The following is a 20,855-nucleotide window of genomic DNA, read 5'->3' on the forward strand; positions in this document are numbered from 1 at the left end:
TACGTAGATAGATTGATGCAGGTTTACATGGCCTATACATACAGCAAAAAAAAGTGTTAGGGTAAGCATGTCTGATAAGAGTCAACCCATCGTCTGGGACTGTTAAGCTGTGGCAATATGGCCGATACTCAAAACAGAGTATTTTCTGAGAGAAAAGCAGATAGAAAGAGGGGAGAAGGGAGGACATGAAGAGGAAAAAGGAAGGAGGAAGAGAGAAAAGGAGGAAAAGCGGAGGGAGGAGGGGTTCAGGAGAGGGACCAGCGGTGGGGGTTCGTCAGTGTCGGCGGTCCTCCACCGAGGGGGTCACTCCAACTGGGCACTGCAACGGCAATTCAGTAGGGATAGGTACACAGTGGTTGCTGTTTAAGAACCATGGGTTTGGAAATGCTGAGTTGTTTTAAAGCGAGTCCAACATGCCCAGGTATTTGTAAATTTCTCGATGCGCTCTTGCGAGATATGGACTAGCTCTTCCATTTCTTCAATTTTGGAGATCCTGCTAAACCATTCCCTAATCGTCGGAGTGTGTGTAGAGCGCCAATGTACCGGGATGCAGAGCCTCGCCGCATTCACCATGTGCATGGCCAAGGACTTAAAGTACTCGAATCTGGTCAGATGCGTGTGGTGGAGGAGATACTGAGCTGGGGAGTAATCTAGGGTTATAGGTAGTAACGTGTGCAATAAGGTCATGCACTTCTTTCCAGAATGGCTGGAGGGAGTCACATTCCCACCATATGTGGAGCATGGTCCCCCTTCCCGCATCTCCAGCACATCTCCGGGACCGCTGGCGAGAATTTGTGTAGGAGGGTTCTCGAAGGGCGTTAATCGTCTTGTCCAGATTTTGGAGGTCGTTTGTGAGGAGAAGAAGTGCCTTAACTGTCTATAGGACCAGAAGGGGAAGGAGTTGGACGGGGATTCGGACACCAGATCCTCGTAGGAACGGGGGGATCCGCGAAAGAAGAACGGACGTGCTTGGACCCTGGTCATGCGGCCATTCTTGTTTCAGGAATGAAGAGGATAGGCCTGCTAAAAATTCCGGGTTACCCCTTAATGGGGTAATGGCCCCAGAACCGAGGAGAATGACGGAGTCTTCGTCGCTCGCCCGAAGGCCCTAAGAGAAGGTTGGATGAGCGGATGTACCTTAAGTTCTGGAGGCCAGTATCGCAGTGATATCCAAGGAAGTGAATCAAGGGGAAACTGTAAAGGACTTTTCCAGCACCACCCATCCCTTCCTAGTCTCATGAACATTCCAGTCCACGACTCGCACAAGATGGCCCGCCAGGTAGTAGTTGAATAGGTCTGGAAGACCGATGCCGCCCTTGGGCGAGTAAGTCGCGTATATCTGATACGAGGATGAGAATTCTTCCAGATAAACGCCGAGGCGGCCATCTTGTACATCGCAAAGAAAGAGGGAGGTAAGCCAATCGGGATACACTGCATGAGGTACAGGAAGCGTGGCAAAATTATCATTTTCAGGAGAGCGGAACAGCCAAACCAAGAAACATTGAGGGCTCCTCAGTCTTTTAAATCCTGTTGGGCCTTTCTAAAGGCAGTTAGAAAGTTATCGTTATAGAGGTGAGTCAAGTTTGTCGTAATTTGAATGCCCAGACATGCAATGGCTCTTTCACTCCAGAGGAACGGAAAGGAACTCCGGCACCCTTTCACCTCGGGAGCAACACATTCAGGGCGTGGGATTTTGAATAATTAATCTTAAGATAGGATAGTTTTCCAAAGCCCTCTATATCTTTCAGGAGATTTGGTAGGGATATCTTCGGCAGTGACAAAGAAAGGAGTACATCAGCGAAAGCTGCAACTTTATATTCCCTACCTCCCACTGTCAGACCTTTAATATCGGGATTGCAGCGCAGTTTATTCAGAAAGGGCTCCAAGGTTAAAACAAAAATCAGGGGAGATAGGGGACAGCCCTGGCGGGTACCATTGCTTATGGAGAAGGCGTCTGATAGGTGAGAATTAACTCGTACACTCGCACTGGGATTAGAATACAATGCAGAAATATGTGCCAACATGCGAGGGTGAAGGCCAATTGTTTTCAAAACTTCCCACATGTAGTCCCAGGCCACCCTATCGAACGCCTTCTCCGCGACAAGGGATAGGAATAAGCCCTGTGTCTTGGAAACAGTAAGCCAATGGTGTAGATTCAATGCCCTGATAGTGTTGTTCCTGGCCTCTCTTCCAGGGACAAATCCTACCTGGTCCTGGGAGACCAAACCGGGCAAGAGCGGGATAGCCGATTTGCTAAGATCTTGGCGTACAGTTTAATGTCCACATTGAGAAGAGAAATCGCTCTGTAGTTCTGGACTTGCAAAGCGTCTTTGCCTTCTTTCGGTATAACCGTTATGCGAGCTTCCAACAGACGACCCATTGGGATAGACGGGGACGCTAGAGCATTAAAGGTGTCTATCATCTTAGAGGACAAGACAGTGCCTCCCGAATTTGCCCTGGACATTACTGGGTCAAAAAGTTCCCAATTGCCTCCGCCCTCCGGGCCTTTTGGACGGGAGTCTGGTTAGAGGACTCCAGGTTGTAAAGTTTTGTGTAATATTGTTTTTTTTATGTATGGATTGTTACCGACATATGGTGAGAATTTCATGTCAATAGCACCTTTAGAAACAAATTTACCTAGAAAAATGGTGCCTTGTTCAATACTTGGTTTTACCCGCTGGAGAGGGAGACTTTAACACAATTATCAGAGTAAATTACGTGGTTGCAAATGTATGATCTAGGTATCTTTGAGCAAGGAATGATCTGTTGTTCCATTGTTACAGATGTATGATCTTAGAAACTGGTTGAGCTCTTTGATTTTAATAGATTACATCTTTCATAGCAAATTAGCATCACAACACTGTGCGTATGTTGTGATAAACAACCCATTCAAGACAAACAGGTTGTAACTCATCACAATAAATAGAAATATGGGGCAGTTTACATTTTCCTGCAACACAATGCACAGGACACTGTGCGTTGCAATGCATATGCATTTTTAATGTGGTTTCCATTCAAAATGAATGGGGCACCACAGTGTGCTTTACCACAAGCTGTGAAAATGTCAATAATTGCTATATCTACAGCTCGCTGTATATTAGTGTGATGGAAGAAAGTTCCTTACATTTGTGATCATTGGGAAGAATCCCCCCTTAGACCCCTTTTACACTGGGGCGATTTTCAGGCGCTTTTGGGCTAACAATAGCGCCTGAAAAATGGCTCCCCTGCAATCTCAGTGTGAAAGTCCTCCTTTCACACTAAGGCGATGCGTTGGTAGGACGTTAAACTCCTGCAATCAGCATCTTTGGAGCGGTGCACCACCGCTCCTGCCCATTAAAATTAATAGGCAGGGTGGCCGAACTGCTTGCAAAGCGCTGCTGGGGCGGCACTTTTCGGGTGGTTTTAACCCTTTTTCTGCCGCTAGCCGGGGTTAAAAAGCGCCCCGCTAGCAGCCGAATACACCCGCAAAAACAATGGTAAATCGCTGCTAAAAATAGTGGTGCTTTACCCCCAGCGCCGCCCCGACTCCACCCAGTGTGAAAGCAGCCTTATAGATATCAATGATTTTTTTGGGGGGGGTCAAAAATCACCCAAGCTCTAGAGGACATCCCCTACTTGCCGAGCACAAAGCAAAAGTTTTTAAATTGTTTTTTTATTAATAAGATGCAGAATTTATAAATCTGTTTTTTTATATATATATTTTTTCTGATAATTGCTTGATCTTATTCTATATTTTCCCATAGTAGGCTTGCTGAGCCTAGTAGTCCTTAAAACTTTATTGCATATTTTATTTTCCTAGTGCAGCATTGAAGTGGATACTGTCAATGTAATATGAGCCCTGCCATGCGTATGAGAGCATGGTGCGCAGCCCTCTGCATAAATTGTCCAGTACTGGAGAAATACCTGAAATGCATCACCGCCCGCCCCTATGTGCAGCCTTCTTAACAAGGACAATATATGACGTAGACGTTGAATCTGCAAGATCCCTCTGGGGTGCTTTTCAGGCGCTATTGTGCTAAAAATAGCGCCTGCAAAGCGCCCTGAAACAGCCACTGCTGTCTTTCCAGTGTGAAAGCCCCGAAGGCTTTCACACTGGAACAGTGCGCTGGCAGGACAGTAAAAAAAGTCCTGCCAGTCGCATCTTTGATGCGCTGTAGGAGCGGTGAATACACCGCTCCTAAAGTGCCCCTGCCCATTGAAATCAATGAGGCAGCGCGACCGTAGCGATTTGCGGGCTGTTTTAACCCTTTTCAGCCACTGGCAGGGGTTAAAAGCGCCCCGCTAGCGGCTGAAAATCGCAGCAAAAACTACGGTAAACTTTACCTCCAACGCCTGCGACGCAGTGTGAAAGTACCATAATACTAACAAAAAACAAAAACAAAAAAAACCTGGCTCCTAACTTTTTTTAGCTGGCTCCTAGATTCAAACTAATTTTGGCAAACCCTGACTTAGGGCCCTTTCACATGGGGCGGATCAGTAATGATCCACCTCCATGTGTCCGTAAGCTCAGCGGGGATCGCTCTGTATATCCCCGCTGAGCCGGCGGATGACAGGGCGGTCCCCGCACACTGTGCAGGGACCACCCTGTCTTTTCTCCGCTCTCCCCTATGGGGGATCGGATGAACACGGACGGTGTGTCCGTGTTCATCCGATGACGGAAGAAAAAAAAATAGGGTTTTCTTCCGTCCGCAAAATCTGATCTTTGCGGAGGCGGGTGATTATGGGTGTCTGCGGTTTATCCGCTGACACCAGCAATCACATAGGAACCAATGTATGTCCCTTTTTTATCCGCACGTCTGAAAGGGGCCTTAAGGTACCCCCCAGCCGTCTCTAGAGGAACCCTGGTGGAGAAAAGCTGCCGCTCTACAGCATTCATTTTAGTGCAAAATTAAACAAAATATTCATATGGGCCAGAAGGGCAGTAGAATGTCTTTCTGAATGAACTACAGCAAGCAGGATAGACACAATAGGTTAAAGCTTGTGTTAGTGACCTAAATAACAACTTTTCTCAAACATCATACTAATGTGTTAAAAGGGAAAAGTGTACTTACAAAGCTAGTCTACTCAAAACATACTGAACGTGCTCACATTCATCCGGGAAAGACACGCTGGCAGATGTAAAGCAGCAAAGTGCAGTCTGTAGTACTTGAAGCTGAGGCAATGGGACGTGCCACCGAGCAGTGTAGTCTTCAACAATCTGAAAGACATGAAGAAATACCCTGTCATATGTACAATATGATCATTATCTTATAGACATGGAGTTTGATTTACTAAAAGACAGACTATACATTGACATGGGAAGTTGTACAGATTTTTTTTTCTTCCAGGGCTTAGTGGACCAGATTAATTCTGCTGACTTCCATCATCCAATCATATGCACTTTCATTTTCTCTGCACCTGATCAGTGCCGGTGTCTTGTCGATCTAGTTTCCCTGTCTAGTCTTTTCTCCGCTCTCCCCTATGGGGGGGGCTTATCGGATGAACACGGACCGTGTGTCCGTGTTCATCCGATCCGATGACGGAAGAAAAAAATAGGACATTCTTCCATGTGCAAAATCGGATATTTGCGGAGGCGGGTGATTGCGGGTGTCAGCGGATGTTCATCCGCCGACACCCGCAATCACATAGGGACCAATGTATGTCCCTTTTTCATCCGCAACGAATGGATGAAAAAGCAGACACATGGTCCGCACGTCTGAAAGGGGCCTAAGATGTGGTTTAGTGCATGTGAAAATGCAAGTGTTAACAGATGGGTGGGGGGGGGGGGGGGTGCCATTAACAATTAACCACTTGCCAACCAGGCCAATTCTGACATTTTTCTTCTACATTTGAAAATTAAATAGATCCTCCAAACATACATTTTTTTTTTTAGCAGAGACCCTAGAGAATACAATGGCGGTCATTGCAACTTTATCTCCCACAGTATTTATGCAGCAATTGTTCAAACGTGTTTCTTTAGGGAAATAAGTTTCATGCAAAAAAAAAAATATATCATAAACCGTAAAGTTAGCCCAATGTTTTGCATAATGTGAAAGATGAAGTTACGCTGAGTAAATAGATACCAAACATGTCCCGCTTCAAAATGTCATCCACTTGTGGAATGGCGACAAACTTTGACCCTTAAAAAATCTCCATAGGCGACATAAAAAAAAAAAAAATTCTACAGGTTGCACGTTTTGAGTTACAGAAGAGGCATTTTTGTGCCAACGATCGTGGCGATAACTCACATCTGTGGTTTGAACCAGGGCTGTGGAGTCGGAGTCGAGGGAAATTTTGGGTACCTGGAGTCGGCAAACAATGCACCGACTCCGACTAAATTTAGATTGGAATAATAAAAAAAAAAAAAAAGCAAGTTTAAATGTCCCAATTCACAAAAAGTTATAATTAATGACTTCTCTACTGTAAGAATAAAGACCAATGCATGCAGTGCCTCACGTAACCGCAAAACGAACACGTTGAGTGACCGTGAAGAAGCATGCTTTTCATGTGCTTCACTATATGGCACGCAACGCACAATTAGGAGCTGCAATACTTATACTTTCCATAGTGTTGTGTTCTGGTGTTACAGGGAACGCAGCGTCCATGTGTAACCTAGCCTCTCACTGATAAGGGATTAAATAAATGTTTTTTGCAGGACTAGAGAGTGAGACACTTGTATAAGTGAAGGGAATGGAGGGCCAATAGTTCAAGACTGAAGCTGTAAACCATTGGAAAAACTGCTGTCATTTAGCTAAGGCTATAAAAACTTGTAAACTCCGATTGTTAGCTTAAACTTTAAACATGACTATGGGATTCTCCTAGGAAAATCATGTTTTAGAATAAAAAAAACTGTTTTCATTGTGTTTGTCTTTTGCTTAAACTGTGCAATACAGTAGACTGTTGGCTTCCCAGCCAGTAGTCCTGTGGTAGGTTGCGTTTCTTTCCCTCAAGGAATGTATAAAATACATTCGCATATTAATACAGAGGAGTCGGAAGTACATAAAACTGAGGAGTCGGAACATTTATCTACCGACTCCACAGCCCTGGTTTGAACACAGTTTTTATATGCGGGTGCGACTTATGCATGCGTTTGCTTCTGCGCACAAGCTCGGTGGGACAGGACGCTTGAATTTTTTAAAACATCCCTTGTAATAGAAAAAATAAATAAAAAATAAAGCATGACAAGACCTCTTAAATGCAATTAAATCTAGGTCTTAAAAAAATAAAGATTTCCCCTTTAAAAACCATTGGGTGGACGCGATATTTGAAGTCGCTTCCTTCATCCAATGTTATGGAGCCGAGTGGGTGCCATCTTTCCCTCACTCGGCTCCCTGTCTCAGAGGGGAGAGGACCCGATGGTCTCTGCCGCTACCGACGGCTCTAGTAAGCAGAGGAGACAAATGGAGCTCGGGGGGCCCTCTCTCACCCCCAATAAAAGTGATATTGTGGCAAATCCGCTGCAGAGACCTCTTTTAAAATCAGAAAGAAGACCATCTGACATTTAAGAATATACCGGGGTTATTGGCAGCCATCTGCTGCCATAACCCTGGTATTCTACTTCAAAGTACCAACGTACGATGGTGGGTGGTCTGGAAGCAGTAAAATCATAACAGAAATCACCCAAATGACTCAAAAAAGTTTACATACCCTGGAATGTTTGGCCTTGGCACAGGCCCACAAGGTGGCACACCCAGGTTAAAATGTTGCTTTTTAAATTGCGGATGCACTGAGCAGGCTAGATACTGAGCTAGGAGAAGCAGAAAAAGAACTGTCAAAAGACCTGCGCAACAAGGAAATTTAACTTTTATAAAGATGGAAAAGGATAAAAAAAAAAAAAAAAAAAAAAAAAAAAAGCCAAAGCCTTGAACAGGCCAGTCAGTACTGTTCAATCACGCAAGTGGAAAATTCAGGGATCTTTTTGATACCAAGCCAAGGTCAGGTAGAGCAAGAAAGATTGCAGCCACAACTGCCAGAAGAATTATTCGGGATACAAAAGAAAAACCCGAGGAGAAACACAGCGGAAAATGAAGAAATAACTCTGGAAAAAGACGGCATGGTCGTTTCAAGTAACACGATACTTGCACAAAAATGAGCTGAATAGTCGAGTTGCCAGAAAGAAGCATTTGATGTGCCAATGCCACAAAAAAGCCCGGTTACAATATGCCCGATAACACCTTGACACGCCTTACAGCATCTGGCACACTTTAATCTAGAGTGAGGAGTCCAAAATGGAGCTTTACGATCACAACCATAAGCTTTATGTTTGGTCAACAGGCCCCATTGTGAAGCATGGTGGTGGCTTGCTGATGTTTTAGGGGGAGCTTTAAAAGGCACAGGGAATCCTGGGAACATTGATAGTAAGATGAATAAATGCAGCATGTGATCAGAAAATACCGGCAGACGATTTGCATTCTTCTGCAGGAAAGCTGTGCATGGGAGTTTGACTTTGCGGCACAATTGCCCCAAGCACAAGGCCAGGTTGCCCTTACAGTGGTTACAGCATAAAAAGGTGAAGGTTCTGGAGTGGCCATCACAGTCTCCTGACCTTAATATCATTGAGCCACTCTGGGGAAATCCCAAACGTGCGGCTCATGCAAGATGACCAAAAGACGTTGCATGACCTGGAGGCATTTTGCCAAGACAAATGGGCAGCTATAACACCTGCAAGAATTTGGGCCCTTATAGAGAACTATTACAAAAGACTGCATGCATGCAGACTTCTGAACAAGAGTCATCTCATGGGTTTACTTGTTGCCTTGTTTTATTTTAGGATTGTGCCATTCTGTTATGACCTACAGTTCAATATGAATCCCATAAGAAATGTGTTTTGCCTGCTCACTTTTTTTTTTTTTAAGAAAACATAAAAAGGTACATACTGTATATTACCAATTCTTCGAGGGGACGCAAACTTTTGAGCACAACTGTATTTTACAACACATATAAATGATATGTACTCAACTAGAGGTAGACCGATATGGGTTTTTCTCTGGCCGATGCCGATATGTGTTGCCGATTTTTGCGACCGATATTTTTTTTTTTTCCACTCATCTCCAAAAACCTAGGGTGGAGAGGAGATAATTGTTTAGGGTGGAGTGCAGCCTGTCAGTGCCACATCAGTGCAGCCCATCAGTGCCCACCAGTGCAGCCTATCAGTGCCACCTCATTGGTGTCTATCAGTGCCACCTCATTGGTGTCTATCAGTGCCCACCAGTGCATCCCATCATTGCATCACCTCATCAGTGCCCACCAGCGCATATCACCAGTGCATCATCTCACCAGCGCATCACCTCACCAGCGCATCACCTCATCAGTGCCCACCAGCGCATCACCTCATCAGTGCCCACCAGTGCATCACCTCATCAGTGCCCACCAGTGCATCTCACCAGCGCATATCCTCATCAGTGCATCTCACCAGCGCATCACCTCATCAGTGCATCTCCTCATCAGTGCCCACCAGTGCATCTCCTCATCAGTGCCCACCAGTGCATCTCCTCATCAGTGCCCACCAGTGCATCTCCTCATCAGTGCCCACCAGTGCATCTCCTCATCAGTGCATCTCCTCATCAGTGCCCACCAGTGCATCTCCTCATCAGTGCCCACCAGTGCATCTCACCAGCGCGCATCACCTCATCAGTGCCAACCAGTGCATCACCTCATCAGTGCCAACCAGCGCATATCCTCATCAGTGCCCACCAGTGCATCTCATCAGTGCCCACCAGTGCATCTCACCAGCGCGCATCACCTTATCAGTGCCAACCAGTGCATCACCTCATCAGTGCCCAACCAGTACAGCCCAATGTCATTCACTGCCACCTCACTGCCACCAGCGGAGCGCTCCAGGCTCCGTTCCATCTCCCAGCACAAGAAAGTTCCAATATCCCTGGCCATGACGTGCTGCCCCGCCTCTGCCTACAATCCCCAGAAGGCAGAGCGGGCCTGTAACAGCCAGTCGGCGGCGGCCGCTGCCGACATCCTCCACTCTGGAAAAAAAACGACCCCTGACATGCTGCGCGCCCTGCCTCTGCCTACAAATCCCAGAATGCAGCGCGGGCCGGCAGTTACCAGCCCGCGCTGCATTCTGGGATTTGTAGGCAGAGGCAGGGCGCGCAGCATGTCAGGGGACGGTTTTTTCCCCCCAGAGTGGAGGATGTCGGCAGTGGCCGCCGCCGATTGGCTGTTACAGGCCCGCTGGTTGGCTGCCGCGCAGGGTGTACCAAGATGGCCGCGGCTCCGGAGCTAGGCCGAAGCCGCGGCCATGTTAAAAATCGGCCTAATTCGGCCTCCCTTGGACTCTCCTGTAGTCCAAGGGAGGGGCGAGCATGACACTCCACACCAGGGAGAAAGCCTTGCATTACTGTGTGGAGTTACAGACAGAAGAACAGGAAGTGAGGATTTCTCAGAGGAAATAAGGACATTTAAAAGCAAAATCGAAGGATGAGGTAACTGAAGGAGGACTGCACTAAGGTAAAGGAAGCTATTTAGGAAAAAGAAATGGTATCTTTGGGATGACGACAACTCCCCTGGCCAATATAGCCATTCTGGTCTGTAGACTTAAAATAGTTAGAGGTCACGATAGAGCCCTCCCTCACCTCTATATTAAGGTCCAGAAAATGAATTTGGGAAGGACCAACCTCATATTGTAACCGAATCCCCAAAGAGTTGCTATTCAGCTGCTCTAAAAAGGAACATAGTGATGGCTGATCATCATCCCATGAGAGGAGGACGTCATCAATATGCCAACCCAAGAATACAAGCTCGGGTCTTCTGTTCCCCCCCCTCCCATTTCACCATGAACAAATTTGTTCCTTCCTTTCCACTTGTCCCTTTGGGTTTCATACATCCATTAAGCACTGCATATGAACTTTTTATCAGTAATAGGTGAACAGGTTACATCAGACAGGAGAAGATGGTCAGGTATCAGTCGGTAGGCGGACAGGTCAGCAGAAAAGACATCAGGCAGGAGATGGTCAGGCATCAGAAACAGGCGGACAGGTGAGAGACAGAAGAAGATGGTCAGGTATCGGTAATAGGTAGACAGGTGACATCAGACAGGAGAAGATGGTCAGGTATCGGGTATAGGTAGACAGGTGACATCAGACAGGAGAAGATGGTCAGGTATCAGTAAAAGGTAGACAGGAGAAGATGGTCAGGTATCAGTAAAGGGTAGACAAGTGACATCAGCAAGGAGAAGATGGTCAGGTATCAGTAATAGGTAGACAGGTGACATCAGAAAGGAGAAGATGGTCAGGTACCAGTAATAGGTAGACAGGTGACATCAGACAGGAGAAGATGGTCAGGTATCAGTAAAAGGTAGACAGGTGACCTCAGAAAGGAGAAGACGGTCAGGTATCAGTAAAAGGTAGACAGGTGACCTCAGAAAGGAGAAGACGGTCAGGTATCAGTAAAAGGTAGACAGGTGACCTCAGAAAGGAGAAGACGGTCAGGTATCAGTAAAAGGTAGACAGGTGACCTCAGAAAGGAGAAGACGGTCAGGTATCAGTAAAAGGTAGACAGGTGACCTCAGAAAGGAGAAGATGGTCAGGTATCAGTAATAGGTAGACAGGTGACATCAGAAAGGAGAAGATGGTCAGGCATCAGTAATAGGTAGACAGGTGACATCAGAAAGGAGAAGATGGTCAGGCATCAGTAATAGGTAGACAAGTGACATCAGAAAGGAGAAGATGGTCAGGTACCAGTAATAGGTAGACAGGTGACATCAGACAGGAGAAGATGGTCAGGTATCAGTAAAAGGTAGACAGGTGACCTCAGAAAGGAGAAGACGGTCAGGTATCAGTAAAAGGTAGACAGGTGACCTCAGAAAGGAGAAGACGGTCAGGTATCAGTAAAAGGTAGACAGGTGACCTCAGAAAGGAGAAGATGGTCAGGTATCAGTAATAGGTAGACAGGTGACATCAGAAAGGAGAAGATGGTCAGGTATCAGTAATAGGTAGACAGGTGACATCAGAAAGGAGAAGATGGTCAGGCATCAGTAATAGGTAGACAAGTGACATCAGAAAGGAGAAGATGGTCAGGTACCAGTAATAGGTAGACAGGTGACATCAGACAGGAGAAGATGGTCAGGTATCAGTAATAGGTAGACAGGTGACCTCAGAAAGGAGAAGATGGTCAGGTATCAGTAAAAGGTAGACAGGTGACATCAGACAGGAGAAGATGGTCAGGTATCAGTAAAAGGTAGACAGGTGACATCAGAAAGGAGAAGATGGTCAGGTATCAGTAAAAGGTAGACAAGTGACATCAGAAAGGAGAAGATGGTCAGGTACCAGTAATAGGTAGACAGGTGACATCAGACAGGAGAAGATGGTCAGGTATCAGTAATAGGTAGACAGGTGACCTCAGAAAGGAGAAGATGGTCAGGTATCAGTAAAAGGTAGACAGGTGACATCAGACAGGAGAAGATGGTCAGGTATCAGTAAAAGGTAGACAGGTGACATCAGAAAGGAGAAGATGGTCAGGTATCAGTAAAAGGTAGACAAGTGACATCAGAAAGGAGAAGATGGTCAGGTATCAGTAATAGGTAGACAAGGTCAGCAGATAGGACAGGGAGTTCTTAGTTGCGTGACACGAGTGGTAGTGAGATATGAGGTGTTCGGTGTATTTAGGCTGGGTGGGTGACAATACACAGGACAGCTAGATGAGCAGGTAAGTGGCTAGGTCATCACACAGAACAAAATGTGCTCAGATGATATAGGTGACATCAGTCAGTGAAGGGTAGCCAGGTATCAGGGAGCGGAAGAGTGAAAGTGAGGTCAGTGCTTGGATCAGAGAAATGGACATCACACAGAAAGGAAGTCAAGTAAGCGAAGTGAGGTGACAATGAGGTCAGCAGACAGCGGGCACTTATATCATATGGGCGACTCCTGACAGGAGATAGGTGGCCACTAAGGATGAGCTCAGGCGTGTTCGCAATTCCATGTGCCCACCAGTAAGCTGACACTCTGCAGCGCTAATCACAGGCAGCAAGACATTTATTAATCCGTGGCTGCACAGATCGGGAAATGTCTCACTGCCTGAGATTAGCGACGCAGAGTGTCAGCTTCTTGGTGGGCCCATCAGTAAACGTACACTCCGCATCGCTAATGGAGCACGTGGAGTTGCGAACACGCCTGAGCTCATCCTTAGCGGACACCTTTTAAGAGTAGGAAGAGGAACAGGAAGATCTGCAGATGGCGATTGGTGACATCGGCCAGGAGAAGGTGGTCGGGTCAGAAGGAAGGGTAGGGTGTGCACAGGTCAGAGAGATGACATCGGACAGGAGAACGGTAGTGAGAGGACAACGGGTAGATGGACATGTATGTTGGCATACAAGACAAAAAGTGCTCAGGTCAGATAGAGGGGGGAAGATGGACATATCCAGGACAGTGAGGTGGTCAAGTCGGATATGAGCAGGTAGGTAGATGGGTCAGATATGAGCACACAGAGGGTTCTTAGCTCAGTGTCAGCAGACATAGGAGGGTAGAATGAAGGGGGGCAAGGCACTATGTAGATGGAGGGGCACAGGCTGGGCGGAGATTTTCCCCCAGGCCGGTGTCCACATTATCTTTAAAGGCTGCTAGGCTGGCTGTAAAAAAAAATTGCTAGAAACCCTGCTAGAAGTCGGCCTTCGATTGGTTAGTTGGAGTGGCTGCTCCTGTGCAGGCTGCGCTGCATTGTGGGAGTTGTAGTCTGGCCGCACTAAAGATAAGGAACTTAAGCGCAGCAAACTACAACTCCCACCTCTCAGGAGTCTCAGACTAAGGCAGGTCATGTGGCACGTCAGGGGAGGGGATGAGTGGCATCACGAAAGTCACATGCTGAGCTTGTGAGTTGGGGCCGGGGAAGGCGCTGGCTTTAGGAGAAGACAAGACGTGACAGAAAGAAAGAATCCAAGAACCCCCCCTGAAGAGGTGCAAGGACCTGGATTTGCACTGAGACACCCAGCCTGAAGTAAGGTGTGAGTGAAGTTACAATCCTTTATGCCAATGGTCATCAACCCTGTCCTAAGGGCCCACCAACAGGCCAGGTTTACAAGATAACTGAAATACATCACAGGTGATATCATTAGCTGCTCAGCATCTCCTCAAGGTAATACATAAAATCTGGACTGTTAGTAGGCCCTGAGGACAGGGTTGATGACTACCGCTTTATGCAATACTCTCCGTCAGCCCCAGCAGGGTGCACCGTTCCAGCCACCCACCCACTGACCTGCAGCAGGGAGCCAGGCCAGCCACCTGCAGCAGGGTGCACTGTGCCAGCCATCAACCACCCTGCAGCAGGGTGCACCGTGCCAGCCACCCACAGCAGGGAGCCAGGCCAGCCACCCACAGCAGGGTGTACCGTGCCAGCCAGCCACCTGCCCACAGCAGGAAGCTAGCCACCCACGGTGACCCACCCACAGCAGGGCCAGGGTGCCAGCCATCCATGATGACCTACACCAGGAAACCAGACAGCCACGGTGGCCCACCCATAGCAGGGATTAAGTAGCCAGTCACAGGAGCCAACCAGCCACGGTGACCATCCACAGAAGGATGCCAGCCAGTCACCCACACCAGGGTGTCGGCCAGCCAGCCAGCCACGGTGACCATCCACAGCAGGGTGCCTGCCAGCCAGCCATGGTGACCCTCCCACACCAGGGAGCCAGTCAGCCACCCACAGAGGATGCAGGAGTCAGCCACAATACCCATAGTTAAGGTAAGAGGATCACTACACAGTACCAATTTTATTTCTACTTTGCGAGAGGTTGAGGCAGGGTGAGAGTCATGGCACAAGGAGGGGGTCCCATTAGGACCAGTGTATGATGGTGTTCACTGTACACTGTTAGAAAGAGGCCCCCTCCAGGTCCCATTATACTCCTTTTCAGTCTCTAATGGGACCCTGGGGGGCACTCTAACAGATTCTATAATGGACACTGAATGGGCCTCTGTTAGAGAGACCCCTTTCCAAGTCCCATTAGACTCCTTGAAAGTCTCTAATGGGTCCTGGAGGGGGGGTCTCTCTCTAACAGAGGCTTTCTAATGGACACTGTTAGAGAAAAAAAACCCTCCAGGTCCCATTAGACTCTGTTGTAGACTCTAATTGGGCGTGGAGGAGAACCTTTCTAACAGACTGTCCAATGGACACGGTTATAGAAAGACCCCCTCCAGGTCCCATTAGACTCCGTTAATCAGTGTTTTAAAAAAAGGCAGAAGTTGTACTTTGTGCAAAATAAAGGTGTGGGCCAGGGGGTGATCATGTTTGGGCCAGGGGCAGGGCCTGATAGGGGGGCCCTTGCTTTATTTGATCCGGGGGGGGGGCCTGGGTGTTGTCAGTCCAACTCAGGGCAGCACGGGAGTCAGGACCCACGTGACTGGCTCGGGCTGCAAGTTTACTTCACCCCAGGACAGGAGCATCACTTAACAGCCCCAGGATTGGAGGGAGCCATGCAAGGACCTGCTGAGCTGGCACAGGCAGCTGAGGTGAGAGACCCTGACACCTGCAGGGCACTATGTAGATGGGGAGGGGGGGCAGGCAGGGCACTATGTAGATGGGGAGGGAGGGGGGGCAGGCAGGGCACTATGTAGATGGGAGGGGGGGGGCAGGCAGGGCACTATGTAGATGGGAGGGGGGGGGCAGGCAGGGCACTATGTAGATGGGAGGGGGGGGGGCAGGCAGGGCACTATGTAGATGGGAGGGGGGGGGGCAGGCAGGGCACTATGTAGAGGGGGGGGCAGGCAGGGCACTATGTAGAGGGGGGAGGCAGGGCACTATGTAGATGGGAGGGGGGGGCAGGCAGGGCACTATGTAGAGGGGGGAGGGCAGGCAGGGCACTATGTAGAGGGGGGGGGGCAGGCAGGGCACTATGTAGAGGGGGGAGGCAGGGCACTATGTAGATGGGAGGGGGGGCAGGCAGGGCACTATGTAGAGGGGGGGGGCAGGCAGGGCACTATGTAGAGGGGGGGGGGGGGGCAGGCAGGGCACTATGTAGAGGGGGGAGGCAGGACACTATGTAGATGGGAGGGGGGGCAGGCAGGGCACTATGTAGATGGGAGGGGGGGAGGCAGGGCACTATGTAGATTGGGGGGGGGGGCAGGCATTGCACTATGTAGATTGGGGGGGGGCAGGCAGGGCACTATGTAGAGGGGGGGGCAGGCAGGGCACTATGTAGATTGGGGGGGGGGCAGGCAGGGCACTATGTAGAGAGGGGGGGGGCAGGCAGGGCACTATGTAGATGGGAGGGGGGGCAGGCAGGGCACTATGTAGATGGGAGGGGGGGCAGGCAGGGCACTATGTAGATTGGGGGGGGGCAGGCAGGGCACTATGTAGAGAGGGGGGGGGCAGGCAGGGCACTATGTAGATGGCAGGGGGGGGCAGGCAGGGCACTATGTAGATGGGAGGGGGGGCAGGCAGGGCACTATGTAGATGGCAGGGGGGGGGCAGGCAGGGCACTATGTAGATGGGAGGGGGGCAGGCAGGGCACTATGTAGATGGAAGGGGGGGCAGGCAGGGCACTATGTAGATGGCAGGGGGGGCAGGCATGGCACTATGTAGATGGCAGGCTCGGGCCATTGCCCGCACAGTCTCTCTGTGTTCTCCGCTCTCCTCACCTCACAGAACCGGCGGCAGTATTCCCGGCAGCGGCGCTCGCCCACTTCTATCCCCGTCAGCTCCTCATCTACTATGGCTTCCAGCTCCTCCACCAGCCTCTCCGACTCCTGATCACTCTCGTCTTCCGCCATGCCGCTGTCTCCGACCTGCGCGTACTGCTACCGCCGGGCAACCGCCCCCTCCCCTTCCTGCTCCGCCTACTCTCCCACGTGATAGGGTGAAAAGCATGTCAATCCATGGGAAGCCTGCTGGAGGGGCGTGAAGAGAACGCCAAGCATTCGGCGGCTTGCAGGTGATTGGACGCCCGCTATATCCGTCAATACTCTGTCTCCGGAAGAGCTGACGTAGAAGGCTGGGCCCCGTTCATTGGTTCGGTTCCGACCTGTCATTAATAGAGGAGAGAATGGTCTGTCATAAAAGTGGGCAGGGCGGCTGGATCATTAATGAAGAGTGATGGTGTGCGGGCGCTGTGTGTGTGTCTGGCAGGTGACACCTGTGTGTGACATGGGGGCGGGGACAAGGTGTAGCCCGATCACTGTGAGGGGGAGGGGGCTGTGACCTGGATACCCTAAGCTGGATGAGAAACGGGGATAAGCGGGGTGTGTGGCTCCCACGATGCTGCCCGGCGTGACCCGGGAGAAGAACCGACACCATTGCAGCGGCCAACCGCCGCTCTGTACGGAGCCCAGAAGTGACGTACTTCAGCCGCTTCAACCCTGAAAGATGAGCCGACAGAGGAGGAGGGATATATACCCTCAGACTCCTCCCACAAATAGGCTTCTAACATATTCCTCATATACATAATAATAATTAGAGGTCTATGGGGACATGCTGGGACTTGTAGTTCATACAGATAATTCTCCATAGAGGTCTATGGGGACATGCTGGGACTTGTAGTTCATACAGAGAGATCTCCATAGTGGTCTATGGGGACATGCTGGGATTTGTAGTTCATACAGAGAGAATCCTCCATATAGGTCTATGGGGACATGATGGGACTTGTAGTTCATACACAAAGAATCCTCCATAGAGGTCTATGTGGACATGCTGGGACTGGTAGTTAATACACAAAATCCTCCATAGAGGTCTATGGGGCATGCTGGGACTTGTAGTTCATACAGAGAGATCTCCATAGAGGTCTATGGGGCATGCTGGGACTTGTAGTTCATACAGAGAGATCTCCATAATAGTCTATGGGGACATGCTGGGACTTGTAGTTCATACAGAGAGAATCCTCCATAGAGGTCTATGGGGACATGCTGGGACTTGTAGTTCATACAGAGAGATCTCCATAGAGGCCTATGGGGACATGCTGGGACTTGTAGTTCATACAGAGAGATCTCCATAGAGGCCTATGGGGAAATGCTGGGACTTGTAGTTCATACACAAAGAATCCTCCATAGAGGTCTATGTGGACATGATGGGACTTGTAGTTCATACACAAAATCCTCCATAGAGGTCTATGGGGCATGCTGGGACTTGTAGTTCATACAGAGAGAATCCTCCATAGAGGTCTATGGGGACATGCTGGGACTTGTAGTTCATACACAAAATCCTCCATAGAGGTCTATGGGGGCATGCTGGAACTTGTAGTTCATACAGAGAGATCTCCATAGTGGTCTATGGGGACATGCTGGAACTTGTGGTTCATACAGAGAGATCTCCATAGTGGTCTATGGGGACATGCTGGGACTTGTAGTTCATACAGAGAGATCTCCATAGTGGTCTATGGGGACATGCTGGGACTTGTAGTTCATACAGAGAGAATCCTCCATAGAGGTCTATGGGGACATGCTGGGACTTGTAGTTCATACAGAGAGATCTCCATAGTGGTCTATGGGGACATGCTGGGATTTGTAGTTCATACAGAGAGAATCCTCCATATAGGTCTATGGGGACATGATGGGACTTGTAGTTCATACACAAAGAATCCTCCATAGAGGTCTATGTGGACATGCTGGGACTGGTAGTTCATACACAAAATCCTCCATAGAGGTCTATGGGGCATGCTGGGACTTGTAGTTCATACAGAGAGATCTCCATAGAGGTCTATGGGGCATGCTGGGACTTGTAGTTCATACAGAGAGATCTCCATAGAGGTCTATGGGGACATGCTGGGACTTGTAGTTCATACAGAGAGAATCCTCCATAGAGGTCTATGGGGACATGCTGGGACTTGTAGTTCATACAGAGAGATCTCCATAGAGGCCTATGGGGACATGCTGGGACTTGTAGTTCATACAGAGAGATCTCCATAGAGGTCTATGGGGACATGCTGGGACTTGTAGTTCATACAGAGAGAATCCTCCATAGAGGTCTATGGGGACATGCTGGGACTTGTAGTTCATACAGAGAGATCTCCATAGAGGCCTATGGGGACATGCTGGGACTTGTAGTTCATACAGAGAGATCTCCATAGAGGCCTATGGGGACATGCTGGGACTTGTAGTTCATACAGAGAGATCTCCATAGAGGTCTATGGGGACATGCTGGGACTTGTAGTTCATACACAGAGAATCCTCCATAGAGGTCTATGGGAACATGCTGGGACTTGTAGTTCATACAGAGAGATCTCCATAGTGGTCTATGGGGACATGCTGGGACTTGTAGTTCATACAGAGAGAATCCTCCATAGAGGTCTATGGGAACATGCTGGGACTTGTAGTTCATACAGAGAGATCTCCATAGAGGTCTATGGGGGCATGCTGGGACTTGTAGTTCATACAGAGAGATCTCCATAGTGGTCTATGGGGACATGCTGGGACTTGTAGTTCATACAGAGAGATCTCCATAGAGGTCTATGGGGACATGCTGGGACTTGTAGTTCATACAGAGAGATCTCCATAGAGGTCTATGGGGACATGCTGGGACTTGTAGTTCATACAGAGAGATCTCCATAGTGGTCTATGGGGACATGCTGGGACTTGTAGTTCATACAGAGAGATCTCCATAGAGGCCTATGGGGACATGCTGGGACTTGTAGTTCATACAGAGAGATCTCCATAGAGGTCTATGGGGGCATGCTGGGACTTGTAGTTCATACAGAGAGAATCCTCCATAGAGGTCTATGGGGGCATGCTGGAACTTGTAGTTCATACAGAGAGATCTCCATAGTGGTCTATGGGGACATGCTGGAACTTGTAGTTCATACAGAGAGATCTCCATATAGGTCTATGGGGACATGCTGGGACTTGTAGTTCATACAGAGAGAATCCTCCATAGAGGTCTATGGGGACATGCTGGGACTTGTAGTTCATACAGAGAGATCTCCATAGTGGTCTATGGGGACATGCTGGGATTTGTAGTTCATACAGAGAGAATCCTCCATATAGGTCTATGGGGACATGATGGGACTTGTAGTTCATACACAAAGAATCCTCCATAGAGGTCTATGTGGACATGCTGGGACTGGTAGTTCATACACAAAATCCTCCATAGAGGTCTATGGGGCATGCTGGGACTTGTAGTTCATACAGAGAGATCTCCATAGAGGTCTATGGGGCATGCTGGGACTTGTAGTTCATACAGAGAGATCTCCATAGAGGTCTATGGGGACATGCTGGGACTTGTAGTTCATACAGAGAGAATCCTCCATAGAGGTCTATGGGGACATGCTGGGACTTGTAGTTCATACAGAGAGATCTCCATAGTGGTCTATGGGGACATGCTGGGACTTGTAGTTCATACAGAGAGAATCCTCCATAGAGGTCTATGGGAACATGCTGGGACTTGTAGTTCATACAGAGAGATCTCCATAGAGGTCTATGGGGGCATGCTGGGACTTGTAGTTCATACAGAGAGATCTCCATAGTGGTCTATGGGGACATGCTGGGACTTGTAGTTCATACAGAGAGATCTCCATAGAGGTCTATGGGGACATGCTGGGACTTGTAGTTCATACAGAGAGATCTCCATAGAGGTCTATGGGGACATGCTGGGACTTGTAGTTCATACAGAGAGATCTCCATAGTGGTCTATGGGGACATGCTGGGACTTGTAGTTCATACAGAGAGATCTCCATAGAGGCCTATGGGGACATGCTGGGACTTGTAGTTCATACACAAAATCCTCCATAGAGGTCTATGGGGGCATGCTGGAACTTGTAGTTCATACAGAGAGATCTCCATAGTGGTCTATGGGGACATGCTGGAACTTGTAGTTCATACAGAGAGATCTCCATATAGGTCTATGGGGACATGCTGGGACTTGTAGTTCATACAGAGAGAATCCTCCATAGAGGTCTATGGGGACATGCTGGGACTTGTAGTTCATACAGAGAGATCTCCATAGTGGTC

The 20,855-nt window shown here is 48.7% G+C and overlaps 1 protein-coding gene across 2 annotated transcripts in view; it reads right to left on the reverse strand.

Annotated features, from left to right (window-relative positions):
* Positions 1 to 16,995, reverse strand: part of ZNF654 (zinc finger protein 654) — a 39,454-nt gene extending 22,459 nt beyond the window's left edge. Inside the window, exons 1-2 of one of the 2 annotated variants that reach the window (XM_040338739.1) lie at positions 16,560 to 16,995; positions 5,052 to 5,197 (exon numbers count right to left, since the gene is read on the reverse strand). In XM_040338739.1, the coding sequence (XP_040194673.1) occupies positions 5,052 to 5,197; positions 16,560 to 16,691 (278 nt within the window). In that variant the 5' untranslated portion in view covers positions 16,692 to 16,995. Of the gene's footprint in view, positions 1 to 5,051; positions 5,198 to 16,559 lie in introns of those variants that run through there. The other variant, XM_040338740.1, reaches the window with a different exon arrangement.
* Between the last annotated feature and the right edge of the window lie 3,860 nt (positions 16,996 to 20,855).

The sequence above is a fragment of the Rana temporaria genome, chromosome 2 (assembly GCF_905171775.1).
Source record: "Rana temporaria chromosome 2, aRanTem1.1, whole genome shotgun sequence".
In the NCBI taxonomy this organism is placed as follows: domain Eukaryota; kingdom Metazoa; phylum Chordata; class Amphibia; order Anura; family Ranidae; genus Rana; species Rana temporaria.